This window comes from Exophiala aquamarina (assembly GCF_000709125.1).
Source record: "Exophiala aquamarina CBS 119918 chromosome Unknown aczIA-supercont1.9, whole genome shotgun sequence".
NCBI lineage: Eukaryota > Fungi > Ascomycota > Eurotiomycetes > Chaetothyriales > Herpotrichiellaceae > Exophiala > Exophiala aquamarina.
The window spans coordinates 933,786-955,422 of record NW_013550579.1 but is presented as its reverse complement, the minus strand read 5'-3'; the positions used below and the strand labels follow the sequence as shown (position 1 = coordinate 955,422).

Below are 21,637 nucleotides of genomic sequence, written 5' to 3'. Positions count from 1 at the left end.
ATCGTTGAAAACCGGTGAATCCAGATACACTGCTTTTTTCCTTAGCATTACTTCAGCGCGGGTGGGACGTGAGATATTGCGTTTATTGTCACAGAGGTCGCAAGCACCAAGCATTCATCGAAAGTGCGTTAAAACTCCCGATACCTACTGCCTGGGCACGGAAAGAAACCAGTGTGATGGTTTCGGGTTGATTTTACTTTGCTTAAGCCGGCTAGGTCTGCTATCAGTAAGGTACAAAGGGCTGAACAACCCATATTACGATTCATACCACTAAGGACTGAGTCAATCCTGTTATTGATCTCATATGCAAACCCTGGATCCCGATGTGCTGACACCGAAGGCTATGTTGATCAGCGCCTCGTCAAGCATCCCGATTGGAGGTGCTTCGTAGTCCTGTGGAACATTCTGGCTATCCTAATGGTTGTTTCACCCACCCGATCGAATACGGGTTTACATCGGACCCCGCATGCCAATATACTGCCAAATTCGTCGTTAAATCGGCCATCACCCTGTGTGGACCGAGATAGCGTCAGATTATGGCCCTCAAGGCTGAGCCTTAGGGGGCATATCTAGTCCCCCTACGCTACATTACACACTACAAAGGAAAATCTCTTCACACCACTCGAGTCATGAAGGGTTCTACAACATTGACTCATGGATCCCCCGATAAGTCCTTCCGTAAAGACCTCCGCACCTACATAGTATGCGTTCGTTCATGTACTATTACAAATACTCCCCCCCAGAGCCTCATGATTCAAGGATTTCATTCCCAGTTCGCTGATTTAATAAAGCCTTGAAATATTCACAATTCATGTGGTGCTAGAGTAGAGTCTCGACTTTCCCACGCCATACATATGAACCTTGAGCTATCACCCAGGATGCCGCATGACGATACTAAAATCGATGGCAGGAAGAAACCACTTACAGCAGTCTGCTAGAAAACAGGAAAAATCTCGAAGCAGCAGCCCGAGCCACATCTTCATCCAGCAGACACCCTCTTCCTATCCTCGAGGAGGGTCTAAGATAGTCTCGAGCCAGGCAAGAAGGTTTCAGAGCGCAGGGAAACGTCGACGACAGGAGGCGTTGGCGCATCAAGGAGCTGAATATGCGAGGAGTCTCGTGGGATGGAGATCGGCCGCGAGCACCCCTGTCTCAAACGAGGAGAGCCCCTCCTTTGTCTCTGCCCTTAACTCAGCAGATCATCGGCAGGTATCTCTTCTCAACCGTGTGCATGCTTCACAGACCTCGTCCTCGACTTTAGCGATCAAAAGTCCGTCTCAGTGGGAGGAAGATGCGACCCCTGAGGGGGGAGATGTTGCACGGCTAACGGTGGCCTTTAGTGGCGGCCTGCGCATTGATCCATTCAATACATTTCCCACGTCCAATGCTAGAACTGTCATGCACATGGTAGATTATCGTGAGCCCACGTCCTCATTTGTTGTCCCAACACCTTTACTGACCCCACAAATCACAGATATCCATGTATGGGGCCCACATATGTCCGGGTTCTTTGATTCTTGCATAGGATACAACACTCAATTGGACCTCTGCTGGCCGATCGCCATGCAAGATGAAATGCTTTTTGATGCCACCATCGCCGTCAGTCGCTCAGCATGGTTGATCAGCCATGGACATTACGCTGCGGATGATCCTTTCATGCTGTATCACCGTGGCCTCGCTTTGGCCAAGTTATACGAGCGCATCAACTTCACCACGTCTTTCGCTGAGGTCGAAGTGATTTTCACCATTGGGAGAATGCTCAGCATTTCCGTGAGTGTTTCTCATCTATCATATTTGCATTTCGATATCTGACAAACTTTTACCTAGTATATGACAAACGAGCGCGAGGCTTTTAACCTCCACATTGAAGCATACCAAAGGCTGGTGGAGCAATATATTGACGCGAATCCTGGAACAGATATCTCGCGCATCAATTCAAACCATCTGAGATGGTATGTAGGCCGTCCCGCCCACTATGATAGACAATCCCGCTGACTGCAGAATAGTTGGAAAGCCGTCCATGCATATAGAAGCGAGCGGGACCACCTTAGGGACCCTTCGATGCAGGGACCACCGTCGTCTGGTGGATATTTGAGACAATCACCACCTTCTCAAGGAGGGTTTTCCAAACCAAAGGAGAAAATGATTCCAGCATTTCCTTTTGTCGAGGCAAACCTGACCCCAGGAAGCCTTTGTTTAGCAGGTATCCTGCACACATTGCTGGTCCAGCAAAAGTCGAAAAAGTCCCTCCCCAGGTCAAGGCTGGCAGCAGAACTCGCTAGTCTGAGTGATCAAATCAGTCAAATACTGGTCTGTGAAGACTTATCCGCAGTTGAATCGCAGCTTTGTTGCGGTCTCGTGGCATTCTGCCTGCAGCTCAGGTGTCAAAGTACTAATTCCGGGGTAAGCCTTCCGAACGAGATTAGTAGCAGGCTGCTAGATAAATCATCGATCCTCGGTTTTACCACCCCTCCTAATGTTCCTCCACTCAGTGACGTAGCACAAACGTTCCTGAACAAGAAGCTGAGGGGCTTATCGGACGGTTCAGATCTCAGAGTGCTCGTGGCATGGTCAGCTCTCGTCATGGGCAGCTACCTATTGCAGCACCTCGACGGCTATGTTCGGAGGAAAGGGCATGTCATCCTGGTCAGTCTAGACTTAGCTCTTCGAGTCGGAAGTGGCGACGAGTCACGCTTTGAAGACAACAGCTACATCACAAGCGGCTGGAATGTATTAGAGTCTAATTTGAAGGATCAGATGGGCATGTTTTGGCACGAGGAGCTTGCTGAACGTTGGAAAGACGACTGGATTACCACCATCGCAAGACAGCAGCGATGGGCTGGAACAGGGCTTTGGATCATAGGCGCGCCAAAGACATTAGATGCGGATGGTCGGCAGGGTGGCAATGAGAAAGTCGATGTCGTGGAGCATCTGATCCTAAAGGATGCCCGGGACACTTTACCATTTGTATCGCGGTCTCCTCGAGGGATAGGGGCATGCTGGTTGGAAAATTAGGAGAGCCATTGCTTCGACGGAGGACATCGTGGATAGTTTTCACGCACGGTTACTAAAAGTATACTACATCAGTCGATGTCGCTTTCCTTCTTAGGGCGCGTTGATGTTAATTAAGACGTGCGTCGCTGTGACAGATGGTAGTATCCTGTTATTGAGCACTCTTATTGAATCCGGGGTAGATGCCATTAATGCCAAGACTGTGTTTGTACTAGTCCCAAAGAAGCATATAGACTTCACTTCGAATTCAATTGCGCTTCACTGAGGCATCACTGAAGACTGCTTTCACTTTCTGCCAGACTTAATTCACCGCTTCACGTTTTGTTTACTTCATATTTCTCACACTCTTTCATCCCTCTTGCCATCCCCGTTCCCTCCTATCCCATCATCGCCGCAATCATGGCCGTCCACACGCGTGGACAAGGTGCAAGGCCCGAGGGCTTTTCTGAATATGTTCCTCCCAAACGTGAGCGAAATCCTGCTTCTAGAAATCCTGCTCATCGCTATGAGCGCCCACCGCGTGTTGATCTGCCCTCTCTTCCCATTGAATTTGTGGACAAGGGGACGGACCCGATGCCCCCCCGATACAAGGATGTTGGTACCCAGACAGACATAGATCTGACAAGTTTCCCAGAGACTCCCACAGGAAAGCGACGTCGAGAGGCCGGGGAGGAGCCTGAATCCTCGTCCAAGCGCGCCCGCAATGCCATCACCCCGCCGCCCAGAGCCAAACCCTTCTTTTCTTCAACTTGGAGGACCCGATCTGCGCTCTCTGTTCCCCCCAAGATTTCGATTCTGGATTCCCCAACCGGTTTCATTCACAATCCCCCCTCTGCCGAACCCCTACGCGAGTCGCCATTCTACTCCCAAATCCTCAAGCCCACGGCGGACGAGAAGATCGACGCAAAGGACACGGACGAAGCCCCTCCACAAACCCCGAAACAACAGAGTAATTCCAGCCAGCCTGGTATCTTTGGAAGTGTCAAGAAGATCTTTGGGCTCTTCAAGGCCTCCTCTCCGACTAAATCTAACACCGAGGCAGCGCAGGAAGTGAATGAACCCCCTCCACCCCCGCCTTCACAACAAACCCTATTCCCGGGCCTTGACGAAACCTCTCCGCCTAAATCGCCAGAAGGTCCGCCCCCTCCTCACGTCCACCAGGCAGCATACGATCAGTACTTTAAACGCCGTCGTTACGGTGAGACCAAGTCAGGACAAGCATTCTTGGCTGCGAAGGCAAGAGAAGTAGAAGTGGAATTCGAAGCGATGCCGGGCTCCAACAAGAGAAAGCTGGCATCTCTGGATGGCAAGACACCCGGACCCAAAGCAGGTGGCTTTGGGATTGACGATAGTTATCTCGACGTTGACCATGATATCGAGGATGTTGACTCGAATGTAGAGCCAACGACACCCACGAAGAATATCCTTCAACCTCAAACTCCTCTCCGATCAGCATTACGACAGAACGCAACCATTGGACGCTCTGGCAAGTCAGTCATGTTCAATCCCAATACAGCCGTCAAACATGTCTACGGGTCATATGGACCAGCTGGACAGTACCACGGCAGTGTGTTTTCTGACAATTCGGCTGCTTCTGACTCAAGTGTCTCGATGAACAATCCACGAAGCATCCTCTCTCCAACAACCCTCGACAATACCCAAAAGAACGAGACCCCTCGATTTGAACTCGATAATAATGTTTTCGATCCAAATGACAAGAGTTGGCGTCCATCCCTTGCAAACCCCTCGCCTGGTCGCTTCCGGCTCCCTGAGGCTGACGAGTATGATGATTTTGATGACAGCGAGTTATCACTACTTGAGAAAGAGCAGAGAGAATGTGAGGCGCAAACCAATGTTCCTCCACAACCAAGCACACCGAGAATGGCTCATGCAGAACTGCCTCTACCGTCATCATCAAGTGCGATCTCATCGTATGCCGGTCATCCTGACAGCATTCTTGCCAATGACTCACAAGAGATCAGACTCAACAAGGCTAGGTCCGAGGCACAGAAGTATAAGCCCGTCAGATCCTCACGCCTATCGCACGGCGAGCCAGCACGATCACGGTCTTCTTCTCCCCCGTTGGCAGCTGGGGAAACGACTGGCGATTTCACGGAATCGAACATCCAGACATCAACGCCAGGGCCAACAAACTTTCGGCCTCATTACGAGCCCAACATAATCATGGAAGAGTCTACAATCATGGAAGAACCCGCATTCAAGCCACTTGGCCGGGAAGAGTTAGACAACACGACTGTCGGCGAAGACGGCATGACAGATTACCAACGCGAACATCAGTATGACGACTGGGCGAAGAACATCTTCGACAACGTCGCAGTGCAGACCTACGAAGAAGCTGGTGTTGCAAGCTCATACATTGCAGAACTGGTCCGACAGAACTGGACACAGAAAGATACAAACGACTCCATTGCTTTCTGGAACAAGGAGTTTGACGAAGGAATCGAGGCCGACAGAGAGGCCCGTGCGGAAGGAAAACGAGTCCTTTGGATCACTGATCCGGCTCAGTTGAAGGTTTAAGTTTACAATTTATTTTTTCAGAATGACGGAAGATGGGTTTGAGCTCTACTAGTGTGTCCTCGCCCACTTCTCTAGTTGCTAATAATCACAAGGAGGACGCGGAGGATGAAGTTGGGTTCGAGCTCTATAGCGTGTCCTCGCCCACTTCTCTTGCCCCGTGGGAGTGCTGCTGCTGTTCTTGGTGCTGTTGGTGGAACTGATGGAAATGGAGAATGGATGGGTTTGAGCTCTATATAGGTGTCCTCGCCCACTCCATCGCAAGTCTCTGTACAAAATGAATTCATGACCAAGTCATCCCTGTTTCTATCTCTGTTCCCTAGCTCTATCATGGCACCGATCGCCACACCCCAGCAGGTCCGTGCTCCACGGTCACAGGGTCCAGCGGTCTCCTCAGTCCCACCTAAACAGAACCTCCACCCGTCCCGTTTTCAGCCACGAATCCAATCTCTATCAAACTCATCATCGTCCCCGGTGGGCTGACGATGTTCTTGATCTCCAGTCTCTTGGCTGGGGGACCGCGAGGAGCTTCTGCAGTAGCCGTGCCGCCGGGCGCCGCCGGTGCGCTGTTGGTTTCACTCGTAGAGTCTTCGGCTTTTGCTTCCTCGTTCTTGGGCTCTTCAGTCTTGGGCTCCTCAGTCTTGGGCTCCTCAGTCTTGGGCTCCTCAGTCTTGGGCTCCTCAGGCTCGACTACACTATTAGCAGCAGTCTCGACGGCTTCAATCTTCCCCGCGCCCTCCTCCTGCTGTGAAATCCCCGCCACCAAATCATTCCATTCGCCAATATCCCTCTCCCTCGCGTTCAAGAGCAGCATCATCTGCAGATCCTGGGTGCGCATCATGCGCTCTATGGCCGTCGGCAGCACTCCCACAGGCGGCGAGACCTGATCCATGATGACAATCCGACTGTCGGGGCCCATGGCAGGCACGATCTGGCGCAGGATCTTCCAGCAGTACGCGTCCGAGTAGTCGTGCATGATCATGCGCAGGAAATACACGGCCGCGCCTTGGATCGGCTGCGGGGTGTAGAAGTCGTGTTCCATGAACGTGAAGCGGTCGCGCAGGTCCGCGGGGACCACGCTCGTCGCGGGGTCCTTGGCGCGCGCAACGATCTGCGGCAGGTCCTGCACCACGAGCTTCACGGTCGGGTCCGTCGCCCGTGCGATCGCGATGCTGCAGTGGCCCACGTTGCCCGCGATGTCGACGATGGTGCTCCCCGGCGGGAGGGTGCTCCAGCGGAAGCCCGCCGTGAGATGCGAGTTCGACAGTGCCGGGAACGACGAGGCGTAAGTCATAAGCTTCGAGAAACGCTCGCGCACGCCGGCCTGCTCGGGCTGCTCGTAGTAGGCGAACATCGGTAGATTGGTCTTGCACGCGAAGTTGAGCCCGGCCTCGTGCGGGTGCGGGTTGCCGTGCCCGAAGTGCTCCAGCGCCTCGAACTGCTTCGCCGCCATCGGGAACACGTCCCGTGCGATGTACCCGTTGAACGCCGCCACACCCTCGTGCGTGATCAGTAGTTTGGACGAGGCGGTGTGCGAGACTTGGTTGAGAGTGGGCTCACTGAACACGTGGATCTGGATTAGCTGGCGTAACATTTGGCGTAGCTGTTTGCGGTCCAGTGAGAGTTTGGTGGCGAGGTCGCTGTAGCTGATCGTCGAGTTGAGCGGCACGGCGGCAGCGATCGAGTATTCTGCTGCGTAGCGGAATGCGTTCAAGTCGTGGGTCTGTGGTGGTGGTAAGTCAGTCGTCTGATTTCATTTTCATTCATTCAAATCCAGCAAAGCTGGTTGGGGCAGTCCACAGAGTGAAATGGCCATGTTTCGTGGTGGCATCGTGGTGTAAACCTGCGCGGTTTGTGACACAGGCGACAAGGCCCCGACTCCTGATCACCCTCTGCCCTGTTGTTGATAGGCTAGGTAGAAGATGGGAGAGGCACTCACAATATCATAAGTGTTCCAAACGACAACCTCGTCGGGTCCCGAAACGAGATCGTGCAGCCTTTTGGCTGCGGCACGGAGATTCAACCTCGCCAGCTGGATCTCCATGGGGCTGCTGTCCTGAGGGAAGAACTGCGGTCCATTCTGATCAAACGTCATCTGTGGATGCCCGGTCGATGCCAGGTGCTCCTTGATCTGTTTCGCCGTTGAGAGGCAGAGCTCTGCGAGTCGCTCGAGATCTTCTTCTTTGTTGTCTAGCATCATGCTTGGGAATTGGGTTGGCAATGCGAGCTTAATTGATGAGCTGGGTGTCACTGTCCCTTGTCGAGATTATTGCTTAGGATGATGTTCTGTCGAATGGGTTGCTTGAGGGGTGAATCTCATGGACATGAGACGTGCGTAGCACAGCATGATAAACCCCTCGAACACCCCGCCATCCTCACGGCAGGTTGTCGTGGCAAGTGCAGATTGAGTTTCCTAGCTAGTGGTTTAAGACGAAGTGACAGCTCAGCAAAACGCATACTAGTCATCCCTAGTATAATGGGCCGAGCGGTCCACGCGATAAACGAAAAACTTGAAAACAAGGTGATTGGAGCCAGTAGTAGTTTGGGGTAGGAAAAGATTAACACTCCACCCATGACTAGGATCAGAAAGACGGCCGTTGAAGAAAGATGGGCATTGCTCGTAAATGTGGTGCTTTTAGGTGCATATGGGAACGTCCCTCGCGGAAAGGGAAAGGAAACATCCGGCACGCGCGAAACCGGGTCCTGCAGTCATTCCATCTGAGATGGATAATGCAATGATGCGTGGCTTGGAGAAGCTGGGATGGAGGAGTGGGTGGATGTGGATGGAGAATTCGATTTGTCTGCAAGTATCCAGTTTCTTGGGTTGGGAGCTCGGCAATTGGAATCCCTGTACGCTGTTGGCTTCCACAAACTAACCTGGTAAGTATCACATCGAGGGCCCGGTCTGATCTGAAGCTGGTTCCACGCTTCTCTGCCCCTTCATCTGCTCATGCTTTGCGATGCGGGTCACTTCCCATCAACATTGTTGAGACCAGATATTCTCCCTGCCTATCTTCCCGCCAAAAGGACCGCCGCTGACCAACAGAGTCAAAGTGGCAACGCACAAACTCAGATTAAAAGTATCCAAGCTTGAGGAACCATTTCTTTTCTCTGGAATTAGCTTGCGGCATCGATCCAGGTCCACAGTTGCTCCCACATGCGTTGCAGGGATGAATCTTGCCAATGGAATTCCAGCATCTCTCGGAATGTCACTGGTTCTGCATGGCCCAATTCCACATCCGTCGTCACGTTGGTTGCTTGCATGAACCCGAGTCGGTTGCTGAATGATATAAGTCTCCTTTCCACACCTGCTAGGCCGTTGGCTGTGGACTCCAACTTGTCTCCTGAGGGAGTAGAGACGTCATTGGCTGTGACAGCGGGAACCTTGAGTGTGGCATCGACAAGGGTCCTCGAAGGGGATATCAGGACAGCGGCTGATCTAGTTGAACTCTGCATAGATTCTGGTATATCTGGGCCAGATGTTGGTTCCGTAGGCGTAAGCGCTGCATTTTCAGGTGAGTGAGACTTCTTCTGGTGAGTGGGAAGTGCGGTGACTTCAGCTGATGGTACATCCTCCGCCTTACTTGTGGCCTTCTGCATATTGTTGTCCAGGTTTACACCTTCTCTGACAAGAGGCATTGATGGGGGCTGCTTGATTCCTGAATTTGCATTGTCCCGCAACACGTCGCGAATCAATCGAACGCCACCGCGTTGAAGCCGCAGCTCTCCCCATTTTCCGCTTTTCTCAGTCCAAAAGCATTCTTCTTTGATGTAGAAGATTTTATTTGCGTTGATCCAGCTGAGTCGAGGAGTAGTCTTGTTACATTCGATATGTACTATCGGCGGATTTGCGGAGGCACTCTTAGCATTTGGCCAGATCGGAATCAAGTATTTGTCTGCATCTGCGATTCTTCGTGCCCTTTCCGGAGATGCGCTGGAAAACGATCTAACCTATGCTTTGTTAAATTTTCGTTGTTCAGGATGGAATAATCACATACCATGCAGACCCCCAGCAAAGCTTTACCCGTTCCACAACAAATCTGGCAATCAACCACTAGAAAAGGGTGACCGCCGCCTGTGGAATCTAGCCCGGCTGGAAATTCTGTCAACGATCTTCGGAACCAAAGAAAACGACCGCCAATCTCTCTGTACTTGGCCAGCGCTTCGCAACCCTTCGGATACAATTCTTTGTCATCCCCCACTGCTGCCCGAGATTGTGCTGATTTAGGAATGTCGACAAGAGTACGGTCAACAGGAACGTCAGGAGCGTCGTCAGCGACATCTTCAGGGATCACAATTGGGAGGCGAAATGCCAGATGATTAGATGCAGAAAGCAAGCCAAGCTGGCTTGCATTGCTCGCGATGTTGCCTTCGTCATCTGGCGACAGCGTCTCATCGCCAGGCTTGCGATCAAAGAGCAAGCTTAGTAGGCGGCGGCCCCAGCCCGGTGTCCACACTCCAAGCATCCTTAAAACAACCGGTCAAGAACACTCGTTGGTCTCGATGGTTGGACGATGAAATATGGTTGTAGTTCTGTCGTAGCAAGACAATAGAAGTAAGGGAATTGCCTGTTCACTTTCCATTCTAGATCGGTTGACCGCTGCAGTACTGATTAAGATCGAAAGCATCCTTTCTGTCACTGTCAAATAAATATTGTGTTGAATCACATTGAGCTCAGTTTTCCAGATGCTCCATAGAGGCAGGATTGAGTCTGATCAGCCTATCTTGTCATCCGGCAGGGTTTGTTGTGATGGCCCCAGTCCTCTACTAGCGGGACATCTTGTGAGCATGATGAAGGGCACTTTTCAAATTTGACGCCAATGCCACCAAGGGTACCATCACTGCTCCGACATAGCTTGGTCAACAGTAGCACCAGGCATTTGGTATAGGTGGCAGTTGCATACGGGCAGCTATATATGCGTTAACCCCTTTGCAATGAAATGCTCGGTGTAGTAGTCACGTGTGGGTTGTTTCACGGCGGAAGTGACGAGGCATGTATGTGATGAAAAATGAATACAGACGCCAACCTGATGACAGGATAGAAGTGATGAAGCAGGAATGAAAGCTGCTAGACGTGTTGACTGTTTGATATTTGGGTCTTGGCAAAAGTGAACCGCGAAGAAGGGATTCAAGCCTTGAAACCTTCCTTCCATACAGCTACAATGCCCTCTCCTTCCCAAAGTCTCTGCAACTTCTCGGTCACATTTCCTTTGACAAGTACAAGATCTGCTCTCTTACCCTCAGCCACAACTCCGCGATCGTGGAAACCGAAACGCTTAGCGGGAGTGGCGGTGGCGGACTTCAAGGCGTCGGGTACACTGAACCCACATTTCTGGACATACCATTCAAGCTCCTGCCAGAGACTGGGCCCAATGGCTGTTCCTTTGAGACCGGCAACAGCGTCCGTCCCAGCGACGACGTCGATGCCTTCTCGTCTCAGCTTTGTGATGGTTTGGAAGGCGTACTCCATCTTGGCCTCGGGCGCCTTTAATCCGAGGAATTCAAGCATATTCTCTTTGGTGCCTTGATCGATTGCGCGACGCTTAGATGCGATTTCTGCAAATCGTTCTCTTTCTTCTTGGAACTCTCCGGTCAAACTGCTCAAGACCACGAGGGTCGGGATTACGAATGCATTGGTCTTTTTGTAAAGATCGATGATGCTCTGAGGTGGCGCTTGGTCAATGAATGTGTGCGTGAGGCCATCAGCACCAGCATTGAGGACGATTTCTGTTGATTCTAGGCTGGTTGCGTGTCCAACGACTGGTAAGCCTTCGGCATGAGCTGCTTTGACAACAGCCGTCTGCAGCTCGAGGGTTGCGGAAGGAATGGAGTTCGTCGGTAACGCCAGAGAGCAGCAATTCTCTTGCATGAGTTTGATGTAGTTTGCCCCATTAGCCTTGTGTTCCTTCACAAATTCTGCCGCGTTTGCTTCCGTCAAGGTGGGCCACGTGCTCACATAAGCTTTCAACTACAGCAAGTCAGAGTTAAAGGACGTTAGCACATGGGGGGAATAGGAATTTACTTCATCTGTTGGGTTGGGGCCTAATACGATCGGGCCAGGCCACCCGCCTTGAATTGTTGCTCCTAGAAGCGCAGTTCGCAGATCCGATAGGGATACAGTGCCACATCCAGACCTGGCTTGTTTCAATTCATCTGCGATGCGATTCCGCCATTTGTTGACAACATCGAGGTCCGAATGCATATCACACACTGTGGTGACACCGCATCTCAGTGGGCTACGGAGTATGTCGTTCTCATCAGACCCTGTTGGCAGATGTAGGCCGTGGACATGCATGTGCGATTCGATTAGTCCAGGGAGAAGAGTATGGCCTGAGCCATCGACCACATTGGCACCCTCTGGGAAGGACGGCGTCCCCTTGGACACTGAGGTAATCAATCCAGTTGAGGAGTCAAAAGAGACTGTAGCATCCTGGTGAATCGAATTGCCGTCAAAAAGGAGGACCGAGTGAATGATGGTTGTTGGTGCCATTGCTGTAGAGGCTCGAGCTCGGCTGGATGTAAGGTATCTCTATGATTAATGATGTGTCCGCTGAATATATCTCTACTATTCCTTCCCACGAAATTGGGAGCGCTCAAAGAACGCTGGGGATGCAATTGAAGTTGGCAGAGAATGTATTCAGAGGTCAAGATTCAGATGTTGGCTGGCCCTGGGTGTATAATATGTGGGTAAATACTTGGTTTCCACTTCAAGGAGGGGTTCGAGGGGTAATTAAGTGTGGTGCTACTGGATTTCCCGTCCAGGGGTGAGGCCCGCCGCATGAGATCAGAAGGACATCGCTGGTCCGCTTACGAGTAGGTCAACGTCGTGCAACAAATACTGGGATACATGCACTCTGGGAAGATCTACGAGAATCACTGTGAGAAGCTTCGTATTGTGACTGGCGTTGTGGGTTTGGCTAAGATCTGTAGGATTGTATATTTGCGCGATTCTAAGGGCACGAGTACTCGGTACACCGAGATCGAAGTCCAATTGTGATTTCGTCCGATGTGGTCGAAATTGAAACCGGGACTCTGGACTGCTTATGTCTATTCGTGTTTCTAAACCCATCAAGAGAAGTAAATGGTAGGGATTGCCTCCCAAGCTGATATTGTTCCGGTTGTAAGAAGAATATCAATATGCTGCAACTTGTTAGTGGGCGCTAGTGTCTCTTAGTGTCTCTTAGTGCGAGATAGCGCGTAGACATTCTCGGCTAAGTTGCATCCCGTGGCGGAAGAGCCAGATTTGGAGAAGCAGCCGATGTCATTCCGCTGTGCCCTGTTCACATCTGATCCTCCCTCTGCCAAAACTCTCCAGGACACGCATTTCTTCAACACCTCGTTCTACTACATGCCCGCCTCTGTCAGTCCATATTCGAGACAAGTCTGACAGCGCAAGGCGCTCCGCATCGCTTGCCTCTGTCATCATGGCATATTCACCCTCCCCTACCTCACCCACACTCAACGCGAATCCTGATAACTCCTTGTACCCTCCCCATCGTTCGCCCACGCCTCCTACGCAACCCTTGTCTAAACGAGACAAACGTCGAAATCAACATGTCGCTCACCAGCAAGAGCTCTATCACGAGCTGTCTTCTAATCGAGAACAGCATTATCGTGAACAACTCATTGCTCTCCAAACCGACATGAGCCTCATATCGCAGGCTGACCCGTACGACCCCGAGCCTCTTGAGGATTCACCTGAAGAGGTCGCTCGAATTGCAGAACTAGCAGCATCCGGCACCCCTTATCAGTCGCAAATGTCTTCTCTCGCGGGTAAATGGTATGCAGAATTCGTCCATGAAGTCAACGATGCCAAGGAAGCCAAAGAACTCGCCCTTATCCAGCTAATGGTACGTTATCTCCCATCCTGCGAGGTGTATTCCGTCGCTGACATTCGACACTAGAACAATCACAACGCTCGTCTGGAACGCCTCCAGTATGAATGCGACTACAGACTCCACTTGGCCGCCGAGGAGTGTGAACACATGACCTCCACCCTACGAGAGCGACTCTTCCAAGCCCTGTCGAACAAGAGACAAAGGCTTATGAAAGAGAAGGAACAACTGGATATCGCAGACACCAACGCTCTACTTCTCCATCCTAGCCAATTTAGTATTACGAATCCTGCTAGTCCAGGAAGCCAACCAGTCAGTCGGAAAACAAGATTCACCCGACATCGAGAACAAGAGGACCTCAATGGAGTCGGGGATGCTACCAGCAAACGCAAGCGAAAATTCGTCGATGAAGACGTTGGATCACCCTCACGAAATGGTATCTCAACCCCCGCAGAACGCTCTCGAGCAGGGCTTGCGCCCCAAACTGCACCTGTCTACTCTGTCCACACCCTCTTCACCGACAAGGAACTCAATTTTCAATCTCACCAGGCGCAAATTGCAGCTCGGCATTTCTTTACAACATCACGCAAGGAGGGTGAAACAGGCAATACTCGAAGGCGTGGACGAGACGATGCAGACAAGCATGAAGGCTCAGATGACGAGTCGGGCTCGGAGGAGGATGAAGAGCTTGGAGCGCCCGAGATGGAACGTTCAGCAAGCCACAACGTGCATATCACGAGGTCTACAAGGACCACTGGTGGTCTGGGTGGCCTCAACTCGCTCAGTGACCTGGCAGACAAGGCAGCTACACGCCCTGCACTGCCGTACGCGACCCTGCACACCCACCAAGGTCGAGCTGGGACGTTCCTCCCTCAACCGAGTCGTCTGATGGAGCAGGAAATCGATGAGGACATGCTGAAGATCCAACAGGGCGAATCACAAGCACCTGGGCAAGTCGACAGGAAGGTTATCGAAGAAGCGCTCAAACCTCTCTCGGAATCCCGAAGCAATCTTGCGCCGGACTGGCCGGTGTACCTGGACATTCACATGGTGGATGTCGACGCACGAACGGCTCCAAAGGTCTGAAGAAGGCTGGGAGGGAAGCCGGGGTAAATGCTGTAGCTTGTGATGGATGGACCGGCCATCCAAACGACGTGGTGGTCACTCCGGCGGGCCGCGATTACATGGGCAAAGTCTGGGGTGGCTTACACACCCAGAGTACGGCATCAGAAGGAGATTTTCCGAGCCCAGTCGCCAACACCGCGGCCGACTCAATGTACTTTACGATGTCACGATGATTGGCCCCATAAGAGAATGACAATTGGAACGGGGGTCCCTCGTACATACACATGCATTCCAGAAGAAGTCAGAAGTTTAGCCGTAATCAGTCATAGACTCGTAGCCGAAGCTGGCAAGAAGCCGGTGGCGGACGATTGGAGTTTGTGGGAGGATTACAAGTCCGTACCTGGTACATCATCGAGCATGGTTGTATTGAGAACGGTGATCCACGGCCTCAAATGAGCGAATACGGACGGTCAATTCTGCTCCTCCACATCCTCCACCGTGACATCGTGCCATTCATGCTAAAGGATTTTCCCCAGATCGACAGGGCATTTACTGCATCAAGATGGCTGCCCACCAACTCCCCGCACGCTATAGAGCTTCTTTCCAGGTTCCGTTCCCAGCTCCTAGAGCTGCACCCAGAGCTTGCTCGTTGCTCGCTGCTCGCTGCTCAACCTCTCGCTTCAATCCATGGCGGGCTCCGTGACATCCACCGCAGCACTGCGTTGCCCACCCGATGACCACATGTCGCAACATGAGGTGACAGAATTCCCCCAAGTATAGCAGGGTCCGCACCACACCGCACCCCGTTGGGATGTTTGGGGAAATTCTTTATAATTTCGCAACCGCAAGCTCACTTGATGTTCTTGTCGCAAGCACACTGCCATCCAAGAGGCCCAAGAATCAATAAAATAGCTCAAAATGTGGTCTCACCTGATCCAAGCCATCGTCGCTTGCGCCGCCATAGCTCCAGTCAATGCACAGTCTCCCACACACACCGGCGGCCCGTCCTCGACAGATGATCCTTTAGCGATTTACACCATCGCAGCAGAGAACATTACGGCCAAGTTCATTCCATATGGCGCCCGTCTGATCTCTCTCCTCGTGCCTGATCGAGATGGAGCTGAACAGGACGTTACCCCCGGCTATGATACCGGCGCAGAGTATGTGATCGACTCGGAAAACAACCACACCTTCTTCGGTGCCATTGTTGGTCGATATGCCAATCGCATCAAGAATGGCACCTTTACCATTGACGGAAATACCTACCAGATCCCACAGAACGAGAACAACGGCTCCGACACCCTCCATGGAGGTCTTGTAGGATATGACCAAAGGAACTGGACGGTCGTGTCGGCGTCAAGCTCAAGCATCTCATTTAGTCTGCTTGACACTGGATTTGAAGGCTTCCCGGGAACCGTCCTTACAGTTGCTACCTATACAGTGGCGGCTTATCCAAGTGGCCCACAAGGAGAAATGCGACCGCGACTTACCACCTCACTCGTGTCCCATGCCCTCGACGAGCCAACACCTATTATGCTAGCAACACATTTCTACTGGAATTTAAATGCTTTCAAGGAAGAGACCATGTTGAACGATACTAAATTGTGGATGCCCTATGCGGATCGATACATCGAGGTCGACCCTATCCTTATCCCCACTGGTGCTATTGGCACTGTCGATACCGTGCCTGCACTAGACTTTACTTCTCCAAAGCTGCTTGGTGAATCTATCAAGGGTGCCCAAGGTCTGTGTGGAAACAATTGCACAGGAGTCGACAACGCCTTCATCAATGATAGACCAGTCGATGCAGGCGCCACCTCGACGGGCTATCCAGTCTTGTCCATTTGGTCAGACACCACTGGCATTCAGATGGACATCTCGACCAACCAGATTGGCATGCAGATCTACACCTGTAATGGCCAGAAGGGCAACATCGCTGTCAAGCAGAGCCAACAGGATAGAAACAATGGAAGCACAACCGCTTCGGAGTTTGTCAACAAATACGGATGCATAGCCATCGAGCCCCAAGTGTGGATTGACGGAATCAACAACCCCGAGTGGGGAGTTACCGATCTTGAGATCTTCTCACCCGAGAGCGGACCCGCAGTGAACTATGGAACCTATGACTTCTCTACCTTTTAGAAGATGGGATGTCGGAACGGAGCATAAGAAGATACTTATGATGAGAATGAGATATAATGAATGGGCAAGCTAACTCGAGGGTTATTGTCTAATAATGGAAAAAAAAGCGCTGGGGTCAGAGCGAAGGGGCCAAACAAAAGTCGCGTGTTCTTTACAGCCAATCACAAGCTCTCAAAGCGACGTCATCGTAAACAAACATTGAACTCAACCAGAAAATATGGGTTCAGGCCCAGGCTGTTGTTTCAGCGTATGCATCAGTTGCCAGCATTTATTTTATGCGTTAGAGAATTAGATGCGTAAGTACATAGACGAGAGAAGAGCTCGACTATTCCGTTGATGTCAACGATAATTATCCTCTTTCAAATCATGTGCCGATAGGCGCACGCAGTCCAACCACAACCAATTTCCACACAGACTCACGGTTCGATCCACCACGATGTGGCCGGCTTCGACGAGCACCACCTTCAGAGACGACGAGCTCAGTTCTCCCGATCCTCTTGCATCCTCTTTTAATGACGAAATCAACAAAACCAATCTCACTCATGGAAACCTTCGCTCCCCAAGAAAACAATCTGCCACCGTGACCCGAAATAAGGGGACGAATTCAAGGGCAGCATCGCTTGAACACATCCCAATCCCGTCATCCCCTTTTCGGACGGTGTCTGAACAAAATCTCAGTCCCTGGAAAATCACAGTCACTGTCGAAGCCGAAGCCGAACACATGGACTCTGAAGGGCCGGCCACGAGAACCATGACGCGAACTATGAAGGTGCCGTTGCGACAAGACTCTCCACCTCTAGGTGCAGCTTTGTCTTCCAGAGGGAGAAAGTCCCAATCGCCACCTAGCAAGAGCAAACGAAGCCCCACCCCTGTTCGCCGACAGAGAGGCAATAGCCGAACCAGAAGAGTGAGTGTGACAGATCTCGATGCGAGGCCTTTGGGCGACGATGCCGATAGCGACGATTGGACGAAACAGAAGAAGAAGTCTTCCCCGCGCAAGAGAAGGAGCAATCGCACTCGAAAGAATTCTTTAGGAATAGATGGCGACCCTGGCACAGACTCATCTCCTGCAAAACCCTCCCGAAGGAGACAGTCGGCTGCGGAGTTCGAAGTTAGGCAGGATTCCGATACTGCGTTGAATGATGAATGTGATAAGCCAGAAGTATCTTTGTCAGAAAGAGGATCCCCAGAGCTACGCCAACTTGACCTCAACAGAGTCTCGGTGCGGCAGCGTGTTATGTCAACCAAATCCACAATGGAGGAACACCAGGAAATCAATAACTCTGGCTTACTGCCGGGGAAGCCATTCAGAAGCCCAACCAATAAGCCTGTCGATGTCCGCAAAGTGTCGGTTAACAGCGCGATCAGTTACCCAACTCCTTCGCCTACATCATCCTATCATGGTGGTTCTGACGATTTTGGAGTGGTTGGCCACGAAGAAGGCATCCCCGAAGTAGCACACGCAGGCCTTGATACAGTTTTGGAGAGTGAAGGTTTCACAATGATCGACCTGGACACTCTCCCCTCAGCAAGGCAATATCTCAGCCCTATCGAAGATGCAGCGGAGCCCAATGATCGAGCCCCAGAGCAGTCCATATTAAGCCCGCAAACATCGTCGAGTGCAGTCGATGCTAAATCGGAGAGCACTGACAGCGCTGAGCAGGCAGCGAAACCTCCACCGACTATCGATTATCCGGTCCTGAATATCGACGAGACTGAACTGTCTAGCACTGTACCATCATCACCTCCGGTTTCAGAGAAGGAGAAAAGTCTGCTTCGAATACCAACATCGAACCTTCGCAAAGTTACTCCTACTACAATTTCCTCTCCCAAGCTTCCATCTCCACCGAAACAAGTGACTCGGAGGACACCACAACATCAACACCGTGGATCTGCGGGAGCTGTGTTTGCAGGTATCGCGTTGCAAGACGTTATATCTCCTGATCATCCTAGCCACCCGAGTTCAGCGAGAGGAAAAGCACCCACAACACGAAGTGTGGAAGACGATGGAATATTTGGAGGGTTTGATGCTGGGACAAAACGTGAACTTCGTGCAGGACTTCGATTTGGCGAGGAGCTTGCCAAACGACAATCTTCTAGTCCACCGACCCAAAATGAGGCCAAGAACGCCTTTGTTGAACCATGGTCTACAAAGGTTGGTGCACCTGTATTCGAAAAGCAAGTTGGTCAGGTAGCTATCAGGCGTCAACCACAGACACAGATCTGGCGTGGTGAGACAACAGTCCAGCGTACACCAGTTCAGATATCAAACCCAGCAATCCCCAAGGAAACAAGTTGTCACAGCTCTTTCATTCAAACGCCGCAGAATCCGGTCTCACGAAAACATGAACAGAAATTAATGGACACACAGGCTCGCCGTGAGCGTGAGTGGCAGCTAGAGAGGGAAGCCATCTCACGACAAATCCAGAATGCCAGCGAGAGCCAAGTTATTGTCATTAACAGTGATGATGACGAGAGTCAGGGGGCAACGAGCATGCCGGCTGACATCGAAATGGCCCACGACATTGACGAACCACTTGAAGCCGAACCCATCCCTTCAATATTGGATGATGATGATGATGATGATGATGATGATGATGATGATGATGATGATGAAGAAGATATTTGGTTGGCGGAAGCAAGAAACTCTTCTAGTCCGCACACTCATCAACAGCAATCTGTCCAACCTGGTAAGGCTGGATTAATCCCTAAACCAAGGCAACAGCAGCAGCCAGAAGTCGCTCGTGAAGTGGTGAGTCGACCACGACGAAGTTTGATTCCAAGTCCTTGGAAAAGAGGGGACGATGTACATCCTCCGGAAGAACCATCAGTCCTGCTCTCTCCCAACTTAGACGATAACACTGGCATATCGTTCTGGGACCATCAGCAGGATGGATTGGCCAAAATTGGTGCTAGGAATTCAGAACAAAATCAATTGAGACCCAGGAGGGGAAGTGGTAAATTTGATATCGAATTGATGCTCGGCTCTCCCAAGAAGCAGCAGGATCAAGACGCAAGGCTTGATTTGACGGGGACAAAGTTTTTTAAGACCATTGAAAATGGAAAAACATCTCGCGAAATGGATGAAGCCGATACAGTCGACCACAGCATGACCTCAACCAGACAAGAAGAGCAGCTTCGAGATACCAACAATACCACCTTTGGCGAACCTGATGCTATTTCGTCACCAGGACCTCCTTTGAGAATTCCAGTCAATTTTGATGATTCCTCCATTGATGCATCGACATTACCACAAATGCAAGGCGATGACAGACATGGACCAGTACGGTTGCAATCGCCATTCAAGGACACGAACACCAGGTCTGATTCTTCACCTCCCAGACCCACAACACCACGTTCAGCCATGAAAGGGTCTCGGTTGACCTTTGGTCAAGACATGCGTTTTGCGAGAGCAGACACCCCAACAGAGGGTCGAAAAGTGATTTTCAGTGAGCGGTCGAGAGGTGTAGATATTCACGGATTGGAGAGCAGCTTCAGCATGAAATCTGGCAGTGATGATTCCGTGGCAGAACAATTACGAGAGGAGCTGGGCAGGGAGCTACAAGCACATGAGGATGAAAGCGTGGCTGAGAACGAGCAAGAATCAAGCCCACAACAGATTCCAGAGGCAACGCCTGTGGAAGCTCGTCCGGAGCCAGTTCGTTCAGACTCGAAATTTGGCTGGAGTAATTGGGCCTGGGGCAAGAACAAGACAAGTACAGAATCACAACTTGTTCAGCAGTCCGACAGTCCCAGCATGCCGACTCAGACTAAGTCAAGTAACCCACACTCCGTCACTGCGGAAGAGGATCCGGCCAACCACCCAGCCTGGACACAGACAGTATCTTCAATTCCCTCAACCTCCTTGAACAGCTCTAAGCCCACCAACACATCACTTACTACCCCGAATGGCATCAACCTACCTTCATACCTCCTCCCGCCCTCATACCCATCTGACCCGACACGCTCAACCACCAGCCCTCTCGCAACCACGGGGACCTTCACCAACACACACTTCCGCACCTTACACATCATCTACCGCAAGTCTCTCCGCCCGAAATTCCACGCCCCGAGACATATCCGTCCCTCCGTGCGGCGCTTGCTAGGCACGCAAATGGAGATTGACGAGTCGGAACAGGGGGTCGACCGTGGGGTCATGACCTGGACGCTCGGCGAGGGAGAGTGTGAGGTCATCGAGCGGTTCATGCAGGAGGTTGAGATGGATTATGGCGTGTTTCCTGTGTTTGCATCAGACTCCCGTCGAGGAGAAGCCGAGGCAGAGCATGGGAAACAGAAAGAGGTGCTTTGGGGCTGGAATGTCGAACAACTCGCGCACTGGCTTTGCAGGATTGTTGTTGGAGAGGTCGTCAGAGAAGAAGAGGCAAAAGCTAAAGCTAAAGCGAAGGCAGCGAAGACAAAGACAAAGACGACGGCAGCGGGAGCGGGAGCGGGAGCGAATGAGAACAAAGCCAGGGCAGCATGATCTTTCTCTCAGGATTGTTCTGACCTAGACTGGGCCGATCGGGAATCGACTAACTATATTGCCCTCAACTCCCTACCCATCTCCTGTTTTGAGTTGTTTCCTTTTAGGAGAGCGTGGTGTTCTGCGGATGGTGTGCAGGGGGTTCTCTCTTTTCATGTACATGTACACTTCTTTCTGGTGGACCTTTCACGTACAGTAAAGTACAATAAGCACAGCAAATAAATGGCATCTCGGGTTCTTGTCCGATCCTATTGCTCACCCATTGCTATTGGTCCGCGCTGGTATCACTTGGCCTCCCCCTTCCTCCCTTCCCACTCCCTGCAGCCTCTCTTCCAGGGCGAGGAGAGACTCCGTAAGTACAGAGCTTTGGACCGAGGGCAAGGCCAAGTACCTTCCCAGAACAAGGATCCGGCGTACGTATCATCAAGCACCTAGGTGTTAGGGACGGAGCGCCACTGCGAAAATCCTACGCGATCCTTCGCGCCGCGATGTGTCTGTCGTGTGGGGGCCATTCTAGTACGCGTGAAGCAACTACGTAAACGCGCCTGACTCTAGATATGTACAT

General features: G+C 51.6%; 7 protein-coding genes across 7 annotated transcripts; 5 read left to right on the top strand and 2 right to left on the bottom strand.

Moving 5' to 3' along the window:
• Nucleotides 1-903: 903 nt before the first annotated feature.
• Nucleotides 904-3,015, top strand: A1O9_09309 (uncharacterized protein; the record flags this gene model as incomplete). The annotated part of the gene is made up of 4 exons (XM_013402002.1): nt 904-1,417; nt 1,475-1,770; nt 1,828-1,952; nt 2,007-3,015. The coding sequence occupies 4 exons, from the start codon at nt 904-906 to the stop codon at nt 3,013-3,015; spliced, it is 1,944 nt and encodes a 647-aa protein (XP_013257456.1).
• Nucleotides 3,016-3,414: 399 nt separating this feature from the next.
• On the top strand, nt 3,415-5,550 carry A1O9_09308 (uncharacterized protein; the record flags this gene model as incomplete). Its single annotated transcript, XM_013402001.1, has 1 exon — nt 3,415-5,550. The coding sequence occupies exon 1, from the start codon at nt 3,586-3,588 to the stop codon at nt 5,548-5,550; it is 1,965 nt and encodes a 654-aa protein (XP_013257455.1). The 5' UTR covers nt 3,415-3,585.
• A 400-nt stretch (nt 5,551-5,950) lies between these two features.
• Nucleotides 5,951-7,744, bottom strand: A1O9_09307 (uncharacterized protein; the record flags this gene model as incomplete). The annotated part of the gene is made up of 2 exons (XM_013402000.1): nt 5,951-7,270; nt 7,487-7,744. The coding sequence occupies 2 exons, from the start codon at nt 7,742-7,744 to the stop codon at nt 5,951-5,953; spliced, it is 1,578 nt and encodes a 525-aa protein (XP_013257454.1).
• A 2,931-nt stretch (nt 7,745-10,675) lies between these two features.
• Nucleotides 10,676-12,037, bottom strand: A1O9_09306 (uncharacterized protein; the record flags this gene model as incomplete). Its single annotated transcript, XM_013401999.1, has 2 exons — nt 10,676-11,515; nt 11,570-12,037. The coding sequence occupies 2 exons, from the start codon at nt 12,035-12,037 to the stop codon at nt 10,676-10,678; spliced, it is 1,308 nt and encodes a 435-aa protein (XP_013257453.1).
• Nucleotides 12,038-12,971: 934 nt separating this feature from the next.
• On the top strand, nt 12,972-14,468 carry A1O9_09305 (uncharacterized protein; the record flags this gene model as incomplete). Its single annotated transcript, XM_013401998.1, has 2 exons — nt 12,972-13,397; nt 13,452-14,468. 2 exons carry the CDS (start codon nt 12,972-12,974, stop codon nt 14,466-14,468), a joined length of 1,443 nt encoding a protein of 480 aa, XP_013257452.1.
• Nucleotides 14,469-15,365: 897 nt separating this feature from the next.
• On the top strand, nt 15,366-16,589 carry A1O9_09304 (aldose 1-epimerase; the record flags this gene model as incomplete). The annotated part of the gene is made up of 1 exon (XM_013401997.1): nt 15,366-16,589. One exon carries the CDS (start codon nt 15,366-15,368, stop codon nt 16,587-16,589), a length of 1,224 nt encoding a protein of 407 aa, XP_013257451.1.
• A 436-nt stretch (nt 16,590-17,025) lies between these two features.
• On the top strand, nt 17,026-21,072 carry A1O9_09303 (uncharacterized protein; the record flags this gene model as incomplete). Its single annotated transcript, XM_013401996.1, has 1 exon — nt 17,026-21,072. The coding sequence occupies one exon, from the start codon at nt 17,026-17,028 to the stop codon at nt 21,070-21,072; it is 4,047 nt and encodes a 1,348-aa protein (XP_013257450.1).
• Nucleotides 21,073-21,637: the final 565 nt, after the last annotated feature.